Genomic DNA, 21,325 nt, shown 5'->3' with positions numbered 1-21,325 from the left:
GCAAGTGGTGAGCATGCAAACTATTTCAATGAATTACCACAATTATTTGGTTGATAACTGAAAAACATTTTATTCCAATAACTAAAAACAAAAATAAAGGGGCCAGCCAAATGTAATCAATCAACACAAAAACCCAAAGCCAAGCTACGGAATCCCAGCTCACTCACCAATTGCTTTCATGCACTCAAGAAACCTGACTCACATGCAGTTCAAAACAAGAGTGTTTCTGAACCCATACCTTTATCGGCGGCTCCTCATTTACAACCTATTGACACAAGTTTCATAGGGAATATTTGCTGTAAGTGGTCTCACTGGCAACATGTAATGGTCTTAACAATTACAGAAAAAACAATAAATTAATTCACAATGTTGGAGGAACCCAGCAGGTTAGGCAGCATCTACAGAAAGGAATGAAGAGTCGAGGTTTGGGGCCGAGACCCTTCATTGGGACTGGAAAGGGAGGGGACATAAGCCAGAATAAGATGATGAGTGAGGGGAAGGAGTACAAACTGGCAGGTGATAGTGAAGCCAGGTGAGGGGGGAAGATGGGTAGAGGAAGGGGGATGAAGTGAGAGCTGGGAGGTGATAGGTGGAAAAGATAAAGGGCTGGAGAAGGAGGAATCTGATAGGAGAGTGGACCATGGGAGAAAGGGAAGGAGGACAGACATCATAGGGAAGTAATAGACAAGGGGGGGAGACAGGCTGGAGAATGGAAGAGAGAAGGATTCCAGCATCTGCAGAATCTCTAGTGTTAACAAATTCATTCACTACTGCTATCCATTAAATGCAAAAGTAGTACCTTATAACCACACCTCTCCAAATAATTCTCCTCCTCCTTCCGAGTCAGGTCACTGCGCTTGAAGTACTTTTTTGATTCCTGTAATTTCAGAAAAAAACAATAACCACTTCATTTTCATCTCAGAATCAGGTTTAGTATCACTGACATATTTGCAGCAGTACAGTGCAATACATAATAATAAACAACTATACATTACTAAGAAATATACAGTATACCTAAAATTTAATTTAAAAAGTAGAGCAAATAGAAAGCAAAAATGGTGAAGTAAAGTACATGGGCTCATCATTCAGAAATTTGGAAAGCAATGTACAAATATTGTGAAGAGGTGCTAGAATACTTATTATAGCAGTCTTGATGCATTGCATGCATTCAAGAAGAGAAAGAAATAACTTTTATATCACTGTACTAATATTACTCAACCACTGAAACCAGTATCAGAATCAGGTTTATTTTCTCTGACCTACGTTGTGAAATTTGTTGTTTTGTGGTAGCGGTACATTTCAATACATAAAAATAATAAAAATTTTATTAAGAAATATATATTTAAAAAGTAATGCAAAAAGAGAGGTAGTGCTCATGGATTGGTTCATTGTCCATTCAGATATCTGATGGCTGTGGGGTAGAACCTGCTTCAAAAACATTGAATGAGTGTCTTCAAGCTCCTGTACTGCCTGCCTTATGATATCAATGAGAAGAGAGCACGTGCTGAGTGATGGGAGTCCTTAAGGATGGTGGCCAACCTTCTGAGGCATCGCCTTTTGAAGTTGTCCTCAGTGCTAGGGAGGCTAATGCCCATGATTGATTCGGCTGAGTCTGCAACCCTCTGCAGTTTTTTCCAGTCCTACGCATTGGCCCATCTATACCAGATAATGATGAAGACTGTAAGAATGCTGTCTACAATACTTCTGTGGAAACATGCCAGAGTCTTTGGTGACATACTAAATGTCATACATAATACTAAATGTCCTCAAACACCTAATTAAATATAGCCACTGACATGCCTTCTTTATATCATTAATATTTTTTCATCAATATGTTGGGTCTGGGATAGATCTTCAAAGTTGTACATATAAGCCACATTCCTAGATGTGCCCATTCAACAGTGGCACACAAATTTGTCCAGATGAGCATATCACCATTTAGGGTCAATTTCAAACTTCGAGTTAGACACTCCTATTGTGTCAGTTCACCAACTAGCATAAATCACCAGACGTTGTAGCTAATTTAGAAAAGTAAACATCAAAATAGGAACGGGGGCGCGGAGGACGAGGATGTTGAAAGGGGCTCCTGAAGTAGCCATAGCCCATCCCCGAATTCCACACTGCTCTCCCACCGCCTGCCCGTTCTCTTGCCCACCATAACAATCACCCTTCTCTCTCACGCTCACCCCATATAACAGCCCGCCACTCTCTCCCTTACTCACCTATATCATTCCCCACAACCCCTCAACCTTCCTCACACACATACAAACTGCTCCCCGACTCTCTCTCTCCCCACGAATTCCCTTTATCACCCACATCCGCACCCTCCTTCTGCCACTTCGCCACCCACTCACCCTTCTCCACCCTCATCACATACACAAAAACACCTCAATCCCTCATCTACACCCCCCACACTTACGGCACGCGTTCACCTCCTTCCCTCACCCACTCCATCCCTACCCCTGTCTCACCCCCAGCAGCTCCCGTTCCTCCACCTGCCGCCGCTTCCGGGCGATCTCTGCCCGCAGCGTCTCCATGACGGCGCCGCACTGGCCACCGGGAAACGCAAAAGGTCAAAGGGCACAGCCCCGCCGCGGTGAGCGCGCATGCGTAGTATTCGGGAGGCCGCTGTCATGGCGGTAGGATGTGACAACGATACGTTGGGGAAATCTATCGTGTCAGATGTGTGGGTAGCGAGCAAAGTGTCCCCTTCGAGGCAAAACTTTAAAGCAAAGTCCAATTGTCTGCCTTCGCAGATGGACGTAAAAGATACCATGGGCCTAGTACTTGGGATTTTAAGCTTGCTCGCAAAATGATTAATAGTATTTAACATTTAAGAAATAAGAACGGGCTTTTCATAATGGTATTAGTTTCTTATCGTCAGGACTTTGAGAACAAATTGGTAAAGATGCAAGTTTTCCCTGCAAAACTTCTGATGAAGATACCTTGCTCTCATAGATTCATAGTCAGAGCGCACAGAATAGGCCCTTTGGCCCATCTAGTCCCATGCCAAACAGTTACTCTGCCCAGTCTCATTGACCCACACCCAGACTATAGCCCTCCATACCTCTCCATCTATGTAATTACTTAAAACCATTACGCCGCTGGCATTTAGGGCAGCAATGAAGTCTTCCATCACTGGCAGGGTTAAGGGCTTCCTTCATCATGTCAGTAGCTTCCTCAGGGTTTTCATTACTGTCAGTCTTGCAAGTCCCAGTTGGAGACTTAGGAATACACCATCGCACTCAGATATAGAAGGATTCTTCATGTCTATTTCCATAACAATTTAGTTTTACCAGTCAAGGTTTTCAGCTCTGAGCTGAATCCCCCAAACCTGAAGGACCGATGTACCTACCTTAGTCTGGCCTCTACCCTTTGACTTGTTTGGCATCGGTGACCCTACCACTAGCCAAAGCATAAAGTCCTGACTCCAGCCAACACAGCTCTCCGTATCAATGAGGCACACAGGCCTCCAAACCAAAAGAGAGTGGTGCTCTTCAAGGCTCCATCCATGTACTTATCCAAATTTCTCTTAAATTTTGCAATCAAACCTCCATTCACTGTTTCCACTAGCAGCTCATTCCATACTCACACCATCCTCAGTGAAGAAGTTCCCCATCAGGCTCTCTATAACTTCAATACCCAATGTCCTACAGGTAGATTTGCTTTTTCCCTGTAACTGCATGGGGTTTCCTATGGATGCTCTAGTTTCCCTCCCACATTCGAAAGACCTGGTGGTTAGGGATAGCAGGTAGTGGGCATGCTATGTTCTGCTGGAAGTATGGCAACACTTGGGACTGCCCCCAGCACATATTCAGCATGTGTTGTTCATTGATGCAGGCAACATATTTCACTGTGTGTTTTGGTGTTTCAATTTACATATGACAAATTAAGTTCTTATATGATAAACCAGTAGTCTTGACACATAAGGGCTTCACATTGGTAGCATATCATGTTGCCTTTAGTACATAGATCATGGATGGAAGTTCATTATTATATATGGAAAGAAAATTAATTTCTTACTGTTGATGTCAAAAACATTTTAATGTTACACTTTATTTTAGTTGCAGAATACTTGAGTACAGGTTATTATTACCTGTCAGTATCAATTTTCTGGAGATTGCAAGACCTAGACAAAGTAGATGTGCAGAGGACGTTTCCAATAGCGGGAGAGGCTAGGGAGCAGAAGGCACATCCTCAAAATAGGACATCCTTTTAAAAACAGAGATGAGGAGGAATTTCTTTAGCCAAAGGGTTGTGAATCTGTGGAATTTATTGCCATAGATCACTGTACACGCAAGGTCATTGGGCATATTAAGAGAAAGTTGATAGGTCCTTAATTGTCAGGATGTCAAAGGTTATGGGGAGAAGGCAGGAGAATGGGATTGAGTGGGAAAATATAGTCAGTGGCCAAGTTTATTAGGTATATCAATCATAAAGCAGCAACTCAGTGCATAAAAGGTTGCAGACGGGGTCAAGAGGTTCAGTTGTTGTTCAGACTAAACATCAGAATGGGGAAGAAATGTGATCTAAGTGACTTTCACCTTGCAGTGATTGTTGGTGCCAGACGGGTGGTTTGAATATCTCAAAAATTGCCGATCTCCTGCAATTTGCACTCACAACAATTTCTAGAGTTTACAGAGAATGGTGCAGAAACAAAAAGCATCTGGTGAGCTGTAGTTCTGTGGGCAAAAACGCTTTGTTGATGACAAAATGGCCAGACTGGGTCAAGGTGACAGGAAGGCAACAATAACTCCAAAAAACCTGCATTACAACAGTGGTGTGCAGAAGACCATCTCTGAATGTACAAACACATCAAGCGTTGAAGATGTTTAGGCTACAGCAGCAGATCACACTGGGTTCCACGCCTGTATCTAATAAAGTGGCCACTAAGTGTACATCAGCCGCGATCGAACAGCAGAGAGACCCGAGGGGCCGAATGGCCTAATTCTGCTACTATGTGTTATGTTGTTGAGGGTGAAACCCTCTGATGATTGTGCAGTTGTACGTCAGAGCTGCAGCAGCTCCTCCTCCTTACTGATTTTTTTTTCACAAACATGCATCACGGGCAAGGCCTGCTTTTGTATCTCACGCCTAATTGCCTCTGAGAAGGCGATGACGCACCCATCCTCCTTGTTGACTAAAATCAAAAAAAGTAGATGAGGGTAGGGCAGTAGATGTTACTACCCTACAGAGATAGTAAAAACAGCCAAGAGGATCACTGGGGTCTCACCTCCCCACCCCCATTTGTGTATTTGTTGTAGATGAAGGGCATTGTTGTTGAAGATCCCTACCACCCCATTCCACAATCTCTTTGACCCATTACCCTCATGAAAGAGGTACAGAAGCATCAGGACCAAGGCTGCCAGACTGGGTCACAGCTTGTTCCCTCAGGCTGGTGAGACCAATAAATACCCTACCACCATCGTTCTTGTCACTAGCAAGATGTTTACTGTTTACCCTGTGATGCACACTATGTGCATTTTTGAATGATATTTTAATAACTATTTGTGGTAATATTTTGCTTTATGTAACACACACAAATGCTGGAGAAATTCAGCAGGTCAGGCAGCAACTGTGGAATTGAATAAACAGTCGACGATTCAGGCTGAGACCCTTCATCCAGACTGGAAAGGAAGGGGGAAGATGCCAGAGTTAAAAGGTGAGTGGATGGGAAGGAGGATAGTTAAAAGACGATAGGTGAAGCCAGGGAGGGTGGGAAAAGGTATAGGGCTGGAGTGGAAAGAATCTGATAGGAAGTGGAGAGTGGACCATAGGGGAAAAGGAAGGAGGAGGGACCCAGGGGGTAGATGATAGGCAGGTGAGAGGAGGTAACGTGTGTGATACATGGGTCGCCATGGTAGCATAGCAGTTAGTGCAATGCTACCACAGCTCAGGATATCAGAGTTCAGTTCTGTCGTTGTCGGTAAGGAGCCTGTTCGTCCCTCCCTGTGGAATGTCTGGGTTTTCTCCAGATGCTCGGGTTTTCCCTCCCATAATCTAAAGGACATGCCATTGGTAGATTAGTCGGTCATTGTAAATTGTCCTATGATTAGGTGAGGGTTAAATTGGGGGATTGCTGGTTGGCATGGCTCAGAGGGCCGGAAGGGCCTATTCCACACTGTATGTCAATAAATATGTTGTGTGGGTGCATCATGGTCCAGAGGAGTGTTGTTTCATTAAGTTGTACATGGTACTGGTTGTATAAAAGTCATAGGCACATATTGCTGGGGTGCCTAAGACTTTTACACAGTACTGCATATAATGTCTTTCCAATTACCAAATAACACTTAATACTACTAAGGTAATACAAAGCTAAGCACTGAAATGACAAATTATAGAAAACACTATATACACTCAAATGCATTTCGATTAATTCTAGGTAGGAGAGGAGGATAACAGACATTAAAATTTACACAATGGTCAGATAAAATTTGTAAGGATATATTATCAGCAATGAAAACAGGATTCAGCACACCATGTGAGCATATGCAATTCTAATAAGAAGTATATACTACTAAGCTTAAAAGAAAGCACAACACAGAAAAACCAAGAAATTATCTCTATTCAAAGAAAAAGTTAACCGATTTAAGAGCATGATCTCCATGGAAGACAGTCCCACGATCTGAGCAGACTAGATGTTGACAAGGAAATGACAAACACCTGGCTCAGAGTTGGAGACCTCTCCCAGAAACAGAGGGGTTCCTTGTGGCAATATAGGACCAGGTGTTTAACACACAAAAAAGCTTTAAAATGTATAATAAAAGACCAATAAATTGAATTGAATTGACTTTATTTCTAACATCCTTCACATTCATGAGGAGTAAAAATCTTTAATGTTACGTCTCCATCTGAATGTGCAAATTATAGTAATTTGTAATAAATAGTATATACAGTAAGATATACAACAGAACAGTCAATATAGCTTAGAAATACAATTTGTGTCAGCATGAATTAACCAGTCTGATGGCCTGTTGGGAAAGAAGCTGTCCCGAAGCCCTGTTGGTCTTGGCTTTAATGCTGCAGTACTGTTTCCCAGTTTGGTAGCAGCTGGAACAGTTTGTGGTCGGGGTGACTCAGGTCCCCAATGATCCTTTGGTCCCTTTTATGCACCTGTCACTGTAAATGTCTTGAATAGTGGGAAGTTTACATCCACAGATGCGCTGGGCTGTCCGCACCACTCTCTGCAGAGCCCTGAAGTACAGTTCCCATATTAGGAAGTGATACTCTCAGTTGTGCCCCTTAGAATTTGGGGACTCATGCCAAACTTCTTCACCTGTCTGAGGTGAAAGAGGCATTGTTGTGCCTTTTTTCACCACACAGCCCATATGTACAGACCAAGTGAGATCCTCAGTGATGTGTATACCGAAGAACTTAAAGCTGTTCACCCTCTCAACCCCCAGATCTATTGATGTCAACTGGGGTTTGCCTGTCTCCCCATTCCTCCTGTAGTCCACGATCAGCTCCTTTATTCTTGCAACGTTGAGGGAGAGGTTGTTTCCTTCACACCACTGTGTCAGGGTGATGACTTCTTCTCTGTAGGCTGCCTCGTTATTATTTGAGATTAGGCCAATCGATGTAGTATCATCTGGAAATTTATTTAGCAGATTGGTGCTGTGGGTGGTGACAGTCATGGGTATACAGAGAGTAAAGGAGGGGGTTTAGGACGCAGGCCTGGGGGACTCCTGTGTTGAGCGGCAGAGGTGAGGGAGCCCACTCTTACCACCTGCTGGCGATCTAACAGGAAATCCAGGATCCAGCTACACAAGGCAGGGTGAAGGCTGATGTCTCTGAGATTCTTGGCAAGCGTGGAGGGAATTATGGTGCTGAATGCTGAACTGTAGTCCAAGAACAGCATTCTCACATAAGCATCCCTTCTCTTCAGCTGCGTAAGGATGCTGTGTAGAGCTGTGGCTATTGCGTCATCTGTCGAGTGGTTGTGTCAGTAGGCAAATTGTAGAAGGTCTAGTGTGATGGTAGCATGCTGCAGATGTAGTCCATGACCAGCCTCTTAAAGCAATTATTATAGAGGTGAGTGTGACAGGACGCCAGTCGTTCAGGCATGTTACCTTGGTCTTTTTAGGTACAGGGGACAATGGTGTATGTTTTGAAGCAGGAAGGCACTGGGAGAGGGAGGGAGAAAAATGTCTGCAAACACACCAGCCAGTTGAGCTGGGCCATGCTCTTGAGTACCCACCCTAGGATACTGTCTGGTCCCGCAGCCTTGCGGCTGCTCACTCAATATACAAATGTTTGTAAATTCAAGATGATAAATGCCAGAAAATGCCAAGAACATCCAGAAAACAATCAGCTACATTACAGGATTCTGCAGTGTTTTAACTCAATCTGATTACAGAATCTACACAGGCACAATCAAGAGGCAAACATCATTCACCAAAATGTTGGGCTTAAAATACAAAACTGATAAAAGACACCAAACTTTACTATAAATACAAGCCTGATCCAGTTTTAGAGTCAGAGTCCTACAAGTTATATTGTGACCAATCCATTATTACTGATAGTGCAATCCATAATAACTGTCCAGATTATAATAATACATGATAACAAGAACAACTTACTTATAGATATAGCCAATCCCAATTACACATAACATACAGAGATCAATAAGTGAAAAAACACCAGAAATGTCCTGAATTTTTCTTTCCCCAAGCCATCAGACTCCTCAATACCCAGAGTCTAGACTGACATCTACATCATCTATTATTATATTGAAATTTGTCCTCTTCTGTGCCTATTGTCCTTGTTTATTATTTATTTGTTAATTAATTACTGCCCTACACTGTTTTGTTCACTTTACATATTCCTGTGTAGGTCTGTAGTCTAGTGTAGTTTTTGTGTTGTTTTACATAGTCTAATGTAGCCTTGAGTTGTTTCATATAGTCTAGTGTAGTTTTGTGTTGTTTCATGTAGTACCATGGTTCTGGAGGACCGTTATTTCATTTTTACCTTGTACTGTATCAGCAGTTTATGGTCGAAATGACAATAAAAAAGCAACTTGACTTGACTTGAATTAAACAGAGGAAACTGAAAGACTATGGAACATGAACAGGATATACATTGTCCCGATAGTAGGATCTACCATTTGTACAACAAGTACCATCCCAAAGTCACAATGCAATTACATTAAACAATTTGGCTTACACAGCAATATTTATTGTAAATCTTCTGAAAGCCATATACTAAATGCCACTAGAGTAGTCCGAAAGTTCCTAGCAATTGAGAAATGAGTGTGCTTGGTTATGTCCGTACTTCAGATTTTACCAGTTTCAGCCGAGAAAAAAAAATTCAATAAATAGTATTAAGGACACAAGATGAAAAGGTCTTGAAAGTGGAGTTCATAGGTGGGTGGGAACAGTTCAGTGTTGGGGTGAGTGAAGTTGAGTGAAACTATCTCTTCTGGATAAAGAGCATGATGTTTTGAGGGTTAATAACTATTCCTGAACCTGGTGGTGTGAGACCTGAGGCTCCCGTACCTTCTTCCTGGTGGGCAGTAGCAAATAGAAAAGACTATAAGAAATAGGAGTAGAAAAGGCCATTTGGCCCATTGAGTGTGCTCCGCTATTTCATCATGGCTTATCCATTTTTCCCTCTCAGCTCCAATCTCCTGTCTTTTCCCCTTGTATCCCCTCATGCCCTGACCAATCACGAATCTATCAACCTTTGCCTTAAATATACATAAAGACTTGGCATCTATAACTGCCTGTGGCAAAGGATTCCATAGATTTACCACTCTTTGGCTAGAGAAATTCCTCATCTAAGGATGCTCCCTTATTTTGAGGCTGTGTCCACTGGTCTTAGACACTCCCCACCATGGGAAACATCCTCTCCACATCCACTCTATCAAGGCCTTTCACCATTCAATTGGTTTCAATTAGGTCACCCCACATTCTTTTAAATCCAGTGAATACGGGGCCCAGAACCATTTAGTCCTAGAATTATTTTTGTGAACCTCCTTTGAACCCTCTCCAATTTCAGCACATCCTTTCTAAGATTAGGGACCCAAAACTGCTCACAATACTCCAAGTGAGGCCTCACCAGTGCTTTAAAAGTCTCCAACATTACACCCTTGCTTTTATATTCTCATCCTCGGGAAATGAATGCTAACATCACATTTGCCTTCCTCACCACAAACTCAACCAGCAAATTAACCTTTTAAGGTATCCTGCACAAGGACTCACAAATCCTTTTGAGCCTCAGATTTGGTAAGGCTCTGAAAACCTGTGCCAACCAACTAGCGGGAGTATTCAAAGAAATTTTCAACCTCTCACTGCTATGGGCAGAAGTTCCCAGTTGCTTCAAAAAGGCAACAATTATACCAGTGCCTAGAATAATAATGTGGGCTGCCTAAATGACTATCGCTCGGTAGTGCACACATCACAGTGATGAAAATGCTTTGAGAGATTGGTCATAACTAGAATGAACTCCTGCCTCAGCAAAGACCTGACCCATTGCAATTTGCCTATCGCCACAATAGGTCAAAGGCAGACACAATATCAATGGCTCTCCACATGGCTTTAGACCACCTGGACAACACCAAACACCTACGTCAGGATGCTGTTCATCGACTATAGCTCAACATTTAATGCCATCATTCCCACAATCCTGATCGAGAAGTTGCAGAACCTGGGCCTCTGTACCTCCCTCTGCAATTGGATCCTTGACTTTCTGACCGGAAGACCACAATCTGTGCGGATTGGTGAAAACATATCCTTCTTGCTGACCGTCTAGATTGGCGCACCTCAGGGGTGTGTGATTAGGCCCATTTTTCTATTCTCTATATACACACGACTGCGTGACTAGGCATAGCTCAAATAACCGTCTATAAATTTGCTGACAATACAACCATTGTTGGTAGAATCTCAGGTGGTGACAAGAGGGTGTACAGGAGTGAGATATGCCAACTAGTGGAGTGGTGTCGCAGCAACAACCTGGCACTCAACGCTAGTAAAATGAAAGAGCTGATTGTAGGCTTCAGGAAGGGTAAGACAAAGGAACACATACCAATCCTTATAGAGGGATCAGAAGTGGAGAGAGTGAGCAGTTTCAAGTTCCTCAGTATCAAGATCTCTGAGGATCTAACCTGGTCCCAACATATCAATGTAGTTTAAAGAAGGCAAGACAGCCAGCTATACTTTATTAGGAGTTTGAAGAGATTTTGGCATGTCAAGAAATACACTCAAAAACTTCTATAGTTGTACTGGAGAGCATTCTGACAGGCTGCATCACTGTCTGGTATGGAGGGACTACTGCACAGGACCAAAAGAAGCTGCAGAAGGTTATAAATCTAGTCAGCTCCATCTTGGGTACTAGCCTACAAAGTACCCAGGACATCTTTAGGGAGTGGTGTCTCAGAAGGTAGTGTCCATTATTAAGGATCTCCAGCACTTCTGTGGTATTTAAAAGCTTCCCAATCCCCTTAATTGCCCCACTAATTTTTGCTCTACTATATGCCCTCTCTCTTGGCTTTGACTTTCCTTGTTAGCCATCTTGCCTTTAGAATACTTCCTTCTGTACATATCCTGTGCCTCTGAATTGCTTCCAGAAATTCCAGCCATTGCTGCTCTGCTGTCATCCCTGCCAGTGTTCTTTTCCAATCAATTCTGGCCAATTCCTCTCTCTGCCGCTGTAATTCCCTTAACTTCACTGTAATACTGATCCATCTGACTTTATCTTCTCCTTCTCATATTTCACATTAAATTTGATCATATTATGACCAATTCTCCTAAAGATTCTTTTACTTTCAGCTCTCTAATTAATTCTAGATCATTACACAACACCCAATCCAGAAAAGCTGATCCCTTTAGTGGGCTCAACAATGAGCTGCTCTAAAAAGCCATCTCATAGGCATTCTAGAAATTCCCCCTCTTAGAATCCTGTACCAACCTGATTTTCCCAATCTACTTGCATATTGAAATCCCCCATGACTATTGTAACATTGCCCATTTGGTACGCATTTTCTATCTCCTGTTGTAATTTGTAGACCATATCCTTACTACTGTTTGGAGGTCTGTATATAACTGCCATTAGGATCTCTTTACCCTTGCAGTTCCTTAACTTTATCCACAATTATTTCAACACCTTCTGACCCTTCACCACCACTTTCTAATGATTTAATTTCATTTTTACCAAAAGGACCATGCTATCCTCTCTGCCTTCCTGTTTGTCCTTTGATACAATGTGTATCCTTGGACATTAAGTTCCCAGCTATAATCTTTTCTCGGCCATGATTAAATGATGCCCTACAACATCATACTTGCCGATCTGCAAACTGTGCTACAGATTCATCGCTCCTTATTTTTTATACTGTGCACATTCAAATATAAAATCTTTAGTCCTGTATTCACCTTCTTTGATATTTTTTCCACCTTTTGCATTGCAACTCAGCTTGTTAGCTACAATTTTGCCCTATAATCAGCCTCTCCTTGCTAGGAGTCTCACTGTGCATTGCCTCTGTGTTTGTAAAGCAACTACCTCATCTTTCGTATTATCACTTCGGTTCACATATCCCTGCCAAATTAGATTAACCCCCTAAGCAACTCTAGCCAGCCTGCCTGGAAGGACATCGGGTTTCAGATGTGACCCATCCCTTTTGTACAGGTCATAACTTCCCCAGAAGAAGATCCCAATGATCTATAAATCTGAACCTCTGCCCTTTGCACCAGTTCCTCAACCATGCATACACCTGCCAGATCATCCTATTCTTATCCTCACTGGTATGTGGCACAGGCAGCAATCCAAAGATTACTACCCTGGAGGTCCTGTTTTTGCAGCTTTCTACTTGGCTTCCTAAAATTTCTTTTCAGGACCTATGTCATTGGTACCCAATATGTACCAAAACTTCTGGCTGCTCACACTCACCCTTGAGAATTTCATGGACATGATCCTAGACATCCCTGATTCTGGCACCAGGTAGGCATGGCCTGGGCGGTAGGGGTCCCTGATGATGAATGCTGCTTTCCTGTAACAGTTCTCCATGTAGACGTGCTTAATCATGGGGAGGGCTTTACTCATGATGACTGGGGCTGTATTCACAACTTTTCTTTTGGATTTTCCATTCAAGGACAAGGCTATGATGCAATCAGTCAATATACTCTCCACTACACATCAATAGAAGTTAGTCACAGATTTAGATGTGTACTGAAGATTGTGTTAAAAGAAGATACTTGTTCCAAACAAAACACAGAGACAATTCCATGGTGATCCATAGTTTTTGTTGCTGAGGTAGGGTGAGTCTTTCCTGCAGGTCAGTTCAAGAAGCTGGTGGTTGTAGGAAAATAGCTCTTCCCAAACCTGGTGGCACGCAGCTACAAGTCTCTGTACTTCCTGCCCGATGGTAGGCAGCAAGATGAGGGCATGACACAGATCGTGGTGATCCTTGATGACAGATGCTGCCTTCTTGAGGCAGCACCTCCTGAAGATGCTGTCAGTGGTAGGGTAGGGAGTACTGTGCCTGTGATGGACCAGGCCATGCCCACTACTCTCTTGCTTTCCTGCCCATTGGAATTGCCATACGAGGCCATGATAGAATTAGTCAGCATGCAGGAGGTGGTACTGGAGTTTGAAGACACACATTCAATGCTTCAGGAACAGCTTCTTCCCCACTCGCCATTAGATTTCTGAATGAACAATAAATCCATGTACACTACCTCACTTTTTCTTTGCTCTCTTTTTGCGCTACTTATTTTATACCACTGTATATATTTCCTATTGTAATTTAGTTTTTATTTTGTATTGCATCAACAACATATTTCATGAATTATGCCAGTGATATTAAACCTGATTGCAATCTGTATAAGTTTATTAGATTATTTTCATGACATGACTGTTAACATACATGACAGAATGTAAAGCTCGTTACACTCAGAGCAGTGACTGCACTTCATAGGAAATACTGGAAACAGTAATTTTCAACCTGAAAGCTTAACTATTTCTCCTTGTACACTGGCTTCCTGATTTTTGAGTATTGCCAGTATTTTCTGTTTTCATTTCAGATTTCAAACAAATGCATTTTTTATTTATTTTGATTTTAATTCTGACTTGTTATGTGGGATCAGAGCTTGAAGTATAATTTTACTACATTGTTTTATAGTCTTCATACTACTGTATAAGATTCCACGAAGCAGGATTTATGTGATGAAGTTCTCCTTCCTTTCTCTAAACTTGCCTGGTGCGAAGTCCAGCTTGTACAGTTGCCATAGTTTCACCATGACACAGCTCACCCGATCCAGGGGAGGCTAGTTCCCGTCATGGGCATTGGTCTCTCCATCACTGAGCACATTTTCAAAGGGGAAGAAGAAGAAGGAAGAAGAAGAAGAAGAAGAAGAAGAAGAAGAAGAAGAAGAAGAAGAAGAAGAAGAAGAAGAAGAAGAAGAAGAAGAAGAAGAAGAAGAAGAAGAAGAAGAAGAAGAAGAAGAAGAAGAAGAAGAAGAAGAAGAAGAAGAAGAAGAAGAAGAAGAAGAAGAAGAAGAAGAAGAAGAAGAAGAAGAAGAAGAAGAAGAAGAAGAAGAAGAAGAAGAAGAAGAAGAAGAAGAGAAGAAGAAGAAGAAGAAGAGAAGAAGAAGAAGAAGAAGAAGATGAAGAAGAAGAAGAAGAAGAAGAAGAAGAAGAAGAAGAAGAAGAAGAAGAAGAAGAAGAAGAAGAAGAAGAAGAAGAAGAAGAAGAAGAAGAAGAAGAAGAAGAAGAAGAAGAAGAAGAAGAAGAAGAAGAAGAAGAAGAAGAAGAAGAAGAAGAAGAAGAAGAAGAAGAAGAAGAAGAAGAAGAAGAAGAAGAAGAAGAAGAAGAAGAAGAAGAAGAAGAAGAAGAAGAAGAAGAAGAAGAAGAAGAAGAAGAAGAAGAAGAAGAAGAAGAAGAAGAAGAAGAAGAAGAAGAAGAAGAAGAAGAAGAAGAAGAAGAAGAAGAAGAAGAAGAAGAAGAAGAAGAAGAAGAAGAAGAAGAAGAAGAAGAAGAAGAAGAAGAACTTTATTGATCCTGAGTGGGAAATCCACACAGCAGTGTTCAGACTTAACTAATAATAAAGTACAGAATAATAATATACACAATAATAATTTATCAATGTGCAATAATAATATGTGAAATAATAAAGCAGAGACTATTGCACAATGATGTGTGTTCTCCTGTCTCACAGAGATGAACTGTTGTATATGCTTATTACATTCGGTAGGGAAGAATTTCAGTAACAATCCTTGTGACACCGGAGCTGAATGAGCCTGTTCGAAAGGGTGCTTATTCAGTAGGTCATGGAGAGGATGTGCCAGATTGTCCACAATGGATAACAGTTTGTTTAGTGATCTCTTCACCACCACTAAGTCAAGCGAGTTCGGGCTGTAGCCAAAGACGGATTCAGCTTTCTTGATGAGTTTATTTAATCTTCTTGCATCACCAGCACTGATGCTGCTCCCCCACATTAAGCAGCAAAGAAGACAGCATTCATTACCCATTAAAAGATCTCCAACACCCTGCTGCACACATTGAAGGATCTCAGCCTCCTTAGAAAGTAGACTCTGCTCATCCCCTTCTTGTAAACAGCCTTTATGTTGGTTTTCCAGTCAAGTCTGTTGCTGAAGTGAACATTTGTAATCCTCAACCATGGCAACTTCTTCTCCCAGAATGAAAACAGGGATCATTACAGTCCTCTTCCTCCTAAAATCAACCACCATCTCCCCTATTTTGGCCATATTCAGGAGCAGGTGATTCCTCCCGCACTACTCCACAAACTTGTCCACCAGTCCTCTGTACTCCGACTCTTGCCCATCTGTGATACACCCAACCACTGCAGAGTCATCAGAGAACTTCTGCAAGTGACAAGACTCAGATTTGTACTGAAAGTCTGAGGTGTACAGTGTGAACAGAAACTGAGACAGGACAGATAGACCTCCGTTTTTACAGCTGGGTAGTTCTCTGTCTGAGATGGTGGTGCTACAGTGCCACTCTATCTGTCTATCTGTCAGGTAGTCAGCAAACCAGGAGATCGTGGATTTATTCACACCTATCCTTTGCAGCTTGTCTCTCAGAAAAAGTGGCTGGATTGTATTGAAAGCACTACAGAAATCAAAAAAGAAGATGGCATTCATTCCTCATTTTCTGGGACATGCCCTCTTGGAGGAGGTGCAGGAGCCTGAAGACCCACACTTAACGTTTTAAGAACAGCTTCTTCCCTTCTGCCATCAGATTTCTCAACTGTTCGTGAATGGTCCAGACTATTTTCCTCTCTTTTTGCACTTCAAAAATTTTTATATGTATTTGCATATGTATATTTACATGTAATTTGTATGTATTGCGCTGCACAACTGCTGCAAAACAAACATTTCACGACAAAAATCAACGACGATAAAATAGATTCTGAAGCACCTCAGGGGTACTGTCTCCCAGGAGAGTATCACTTGACATTGAAATGTAGTTCAACAGCGAAGCTCACGAAGCTGCCGTAAAGCCCTGGCATTTCTCTGGTACTGCGTGCCGGCATGGAGTGCCTGTTGATGGGGCTTTTCGGGTGTAGAGCTCCTGGAATGCCTTGCCCTCCAAGGAATATGTGGAATATGTTGACCCCCCCCCCCCCCCCCACAGGATGCAATTGACCCTGAAAGAAGCCCTGGTCCCCGATAGTATCCCTGGGCTCAAGTTTCCCTTTCGAAGGGTCCCCTTTTCCTCACACCCACCTCCTGACAGAAGTCCAGGTGCAGTGTGCGGGATAATGTCCACCCGGCAGAGCCCCTAGGAGGTGTTTCCCCCGTGAAACTCCGCGGGAGCTGTGTCCCCCTGGCGGAGCTCTCGGGTGGCGGTTTCTCCGTGAAACTCCATGGGAGCTGCGGCTTGCTAATGCAGCGTCCCCCTGACGGAGCTCTGGGAAGACGTTTTCCTGCTGAAACTCCGTTAAGTGTAGTGTCCGATGCAGCTCCCGCGGTTGAAGTAGCCCCCTGGCGGAGCTCCTGGGTGGTGTTTCCCCGGTGAAACTCCATGGGAACTGTGTACCCACCCCACCCCCTTAGATCCCCGCGTGTGCAGCGGCCCCCTAACGGAGCTACGTGGGCGCAGCGTCCCCCTGGCGGAGCTCCGCCTGACGAGGGCCGGCCGCCGCTCCTTCCCCGCAGGTGGCGCCGCAGTCCCTCGGCCGTCCCCCGGGCCCCGGGCGCGGTTTGAAGCCGGCGTCTCCCTCCAGCGGCCCGAGTCCCGGACTCGGCCCCCGACCCGGCTACCTGCCCGCCGTCCCGGGAACGGGGCACCCATGGAGGCAACCGAAAGGAGAAGAAGCCGAAAATCCCAGAGCTTCAAGAGAGTGGCCGAAGGTGAGTGAGGGTGAGTGGGAGGGAAGGAAGGAAAAGAGGAGGAGGATGAGGGATAGAAAGGAAGGAGAGGGCGTGAGGCGGAGTGAGTAAGTGTGAGAGTGAGAGGGAAGGATAGAGGGACTAGAGGAGGAGGGAGTGTGTGGCAGAGAGGGGTAGGAAGGAGAGGTGTGATAGAGTGGATGGAGGAGGAGAATAGAGGGGAGGGTGAAGGAGGAATGGCGAAGGGGTATGATAAGAGAGTGAGGGAAATGGGGGGAGGAAGAGAGAGACCAGGGAGAGTTGGGCTGAAGGAAAGGGACTGAGGAAGGGGGTGGAGGGAGGGACTAACTGAGAGGGCCAGAGTAGGGAGGGCGTCGGAGGAGATCCGAAATGGGGATACAGACAGAAAATGTGGAGTAGAGGAGCAGTGAGGAGACTGGGAAAGACTTGGCTTGCAGGTGGTTAGAAGGAGAGGGTCTGTGGAGTTCCTGATGAGAGGTGTGCACTGGAGGTTCCTTAGGAGAATGAAGATGTCTGAAGGAGGTGATGTGAGAGTCCAAGCGAGAGCTCAGTATGAGAGAGGGAATTGAGGAGACCCTTAGGGTTGGTGCCTGAGGAGGAGCTTCTGAAGGTGTTCTTCAGTTCATTTCAAAAGATCAGATGTCACTTTTTGGACTTTCTGAATAGAAAATGCAACCAATTTTGAAAAAAAACTTGAATCTGATATTACTTAGAAGAGTTTTTAAACCAATCAGATGGTGGATCTTTAGGGATGTGTTTTGCCTTGCAGCTTGTATGTTGGTGAGGAAAATAGTTGCTCTTAAGATTTATAATGTCCGGTTTAAAGTTTGTTTGCCTCGGTGATTATTTAATTATCCACTGATTTCATACACTGCTTGTTGGATAAATTCACTCACCTCAACACTGAACTGATTCCACAACCTATGGACTCGCTTTATGGATTCAACAACTCATGTTCTCAATATTATTTATTACTTATTTGTTGTTGTTATTATTTGCTTTTTGTATTCACACTGTTTGTCAGTCTTTGTTTCTGTGTAGTTTTTCATTAATTCTATTATATTTCCCAATTATCTACTGTGAATGCCCACAAGAAAATGAATCTCAGGGTAGTATATATGTACTTTGATAATAAATTTACTTTGAACTTTGTTCAGTTTCCGCTGCATTGAAATGTCAGCAGCAGTGCATAACTGATCTGGTACCATCTGTTCTTGCTACCAAAGTCTCCCCACAGTCAGGCAGCATCTGTGAAAAAGAAACAATTAATGTTTCAGGTCAGGACTGCAATGTTTACCACCCTTTTGTCCCCACAGATGCTGCCCAACCAGCTGAGCTTCTCCAGCACTTTTTGCTTCATTTTCTGGCATCTGCTGTCTCTTGGATATACAGATCAGGGTTCACTTGGCTTTGAAAATTATTTATTTATTGAGATACAGCACAGAATAGGCCTTTCAAGCCATGTCACCCAGCAACCTCCAATTTAACCCTGGCCTAATCACAGGACGTTTTACAATGACCAATTAACCTACTAGCCAGTACGTCTTTGGACTGTGGGAGGAAACTGGAGCACTCAGATAAAACCCACATGGTCACAGGGAGAACGTACAAACTCCTTACAGACAGCAGCAGGAACTGAACTTGGGTTGCCTATACTGTACTGTAAAGTGTGTGCTAACCACTACACGACCGTGTCACCCCAGATGGGTTCATCACTCATCTGTCATCTCTTCGAAACTAAAAGCCAAGTTGGCACCCACCAACTCTGATTGAGACGTACTCACCTCTGCCTCTATTAAAGAGATTAGCTTTATTTGTCACGTGTACATCGAAACATACAGTGAAATGCATCATTTGGCATCAAATCAAAACAGCAAAGATTGTGCCATGGAGCCCGCAAGTGTCACCATGCTCTGGCACCAACATTACGTGCCCACAACTCACTAACCCTAACCCCTATGTCTTTGGATTGCGGGAGGAAACCAGAGCACCCAGAGGAAAACCACGTGGTAAGATGAGGGAACGCATGTCAGTCCTCATCGAGGGATCAGAAGTGCAAAGGGTGAGCAGTTTCAAGTTCCTAGGTGTCAACATCCCCGAGGATCTATTCTGGGCTCAATATATTGATGCAGTTACAAAGAAGTCATGACGGCAGCTAGAGTTCGTTAGGAGTTTGAAGAGACTTGTATGTCACCAGAGACACTTGCAAATTTCTATAGATGTGCCGTGGAGAGCATTCTAACTGGCTGCGTCACTGTCTAATAAGCTGCAGAAAGTTGTAAGCTCAGCTCCATCATGGGTACTAGCCTCCCAGAATCCAGGTTGTACCCTCTTCTCATTGCTACCATCAAGAAGGAGATACAGGAGCCTGAAGACACACACTCAGCATTTCAGGAGTAGCTTCTTCCCTTCTGCCATCAGAGCTCTGAATGGACGTTGAACCCATGAACACTACCTCATTTTAATTCTCTTTTTGCACTTCTTGTTTAACTATTTTAAATATGTATGTATATTTTATAATTTAGTTTTTATTATGTTGTATTGCATTATACTGCTGCTGCATATCAACAAATTTCACGATATTAAACCTGATTCTGATTCTAGTTATGTGGAGAACGTACAAACTCCTTACAGCGGCTGGAATCAAACTCCAATCTTACACCTGGCTCTGTAAACCAATGCAACTAATGCTACGCTATCATGCTCACTAAATCCACAATGTCAGCATAACACCTTCTCCCCATCAACAACGAGGTTCATAGTTACTCTTAGAGAGAGGTTGGCCAGGCCTGATCTTATTCCTTCCAATGTAGGAGAATGGGAGACCTAGACAAATGTGTTTAAAATTAAGTGGGTGGTAACAGTTTTTTCCCCAAGGTAGGGGAGTCCAAGAGTAGGGTGTATAGGTTTAGGATGAGAGGGGAAAGACTCAAAGAAAACTTGAGGAGCAATTTTTTTCATGCGTAGGAAGGTGAAAATATGGAATATATGTAATGAACTGTCAGAGGGTATGGTTGAGGCCATTTAAGAAGCACTTGGATAGGTACACAGACAGGCAGGAATAGAGGGATATGGGCCGACTATGGATGGGCAACATGGTTGTCATGGGTTCACTAGGCCAAAGAGCCTATCTGTGCTGTGTTGCTGAGAACTGGAGGCGATTGGGGTTGGAGGATTGTGTATCTGCATGGGTGGGCGGGAGGGAGGAATGCAGCTTGTATCACTGTTGCTGTGTTCTTTGTTGTTCTGCCGAGCTTTGTAGGCAAGTTATGTTGGCGCCAGAATTTGTGACAACACTTATGGGCAGTCCCCAGCACATCCTTAGGGTCATGTTGGTTGTTATCGCAAATGATGCATTTCATTCGCAAACACAAGGAAATCTGCAAATGCTGGAAATTCAAGTAACACACACAAAATGCTGGTGGAATGCAGCAGGCCAGGCAGCTATACTTCTTCCTATAGATGTTGCCTGGCCTGCTGCGTTCCACCAGCATTTTGTGTGTGTTGCTTGATGCATTTCATTGTATGTTTCAATGTATATGTGACAGATAAATTTGAATCTTAAATCTGTTACTCTATGTTTCTACGACTCTTAAGACCATAAGACATGGGAACAGAATTAGTCCATTCAGCCCATCCAGTTGGCTCCACAATTCTATCATTGCTGATTTATTATTCCTGTCAACCCCATTCTCCTGCCTTCTCCCCATAATTTTAATCAAGAACCTATCAAGTTCCTCTTGAAATATCCCCATTGACTTGGCCTCCACAGTGGTGTGTGGTAATGAATTCCACAGATTCACCACCCGGTGGCTGAAGAAATTCCTCCTCATCTCTGTTCTAAGGAAACATTCTGTTCTGAGGCTGTGCCCTTGGGACCTAGACGTGCCCACTATAGGAAACATTCTCTCCACATCCACTCTATCTGGGCTTTCAGTATTCCATAGATTTCAATGATAGCTCTTCTCTTTCTTCTAAACTCCAATGAGTACAGGCCTGGAGCTATCAAACGTTCCTCATAC

General features: G+C 43.3%; 2 protein-coding genes across 3 annotated transcripts in view; one reads left to right on the top strand and one right to left on the bottom strand.

Annotated features, from left to right (window-relative positions):
• prpf18 (PRP18 pre-mRNA processing factor 18 homolog (yeast)) overlaps positions 1–2,566 on the bottom strand; it is a 29,362-nt gene extending 26,796 nt beyond the window's left edge. Inside the window, exons 1-3 of one of the 2 annotated variants that reach the window (XM_073066415.1) lie at positions 2,472–2,566; positions 800–877; positions 239–265 (exon numbers count right to left, since the gene is read on the bottom strand). In XM_073066415.1, coding sequence (XP_072922516.1) covers positions 239–265; positions 800–877; positions 2,472–2,537 — 171 coding nt within the window. In that variant the 5' untranslated portion in view covers positions 2,538–2,566. The remainder of the gene's footprint in view (positions 1–238; positions 266–799; positions 878–2,471) is intronic. The other variant, XM_073066416.1, reaches the window with a different exon arrangement.
• Positions 2,567–2,606: 40 nt separating this feature from the next.
• Positions 2,607–21,325, top strand: part of bend7 (BEN domain containing 7) — a 74,610-nt gene continuing 55,891 nt past the window's right edge. The window contains exons 1-2 of the mRNA XM_073065305.1: positions 2,607–2,639; positions 16,931–17,303. Coding sequence (XP_072921406.1) covers positions 2,607–2,639; positions 16,931–17,303 — 406 coding nt within the window. The remainder of the gene's footprint in view (positions 2,640–16,930; positions 17,304–21,325) is intronic.

This window comes from Hemitrygon akajei, chromosome 14, assembly GCF_048418815.1.
Source record: "Hemitrygon akajei chromosome 14, sHemAka1.3, whole genome shotgun sequence".
NCBI classification, from domain to species: domain Eukaryota; kingdom Metazoa; phylum Chordata; class Chondrichthyes; order Myliobatiformes; family Dasyatidae; genus Hemitrygon; species Hemitrygon akajei.
Note: the sequence above shows the minus strand (reverse complement) of the source record. Positions and strands in the feature narration are given on the sequence as shown.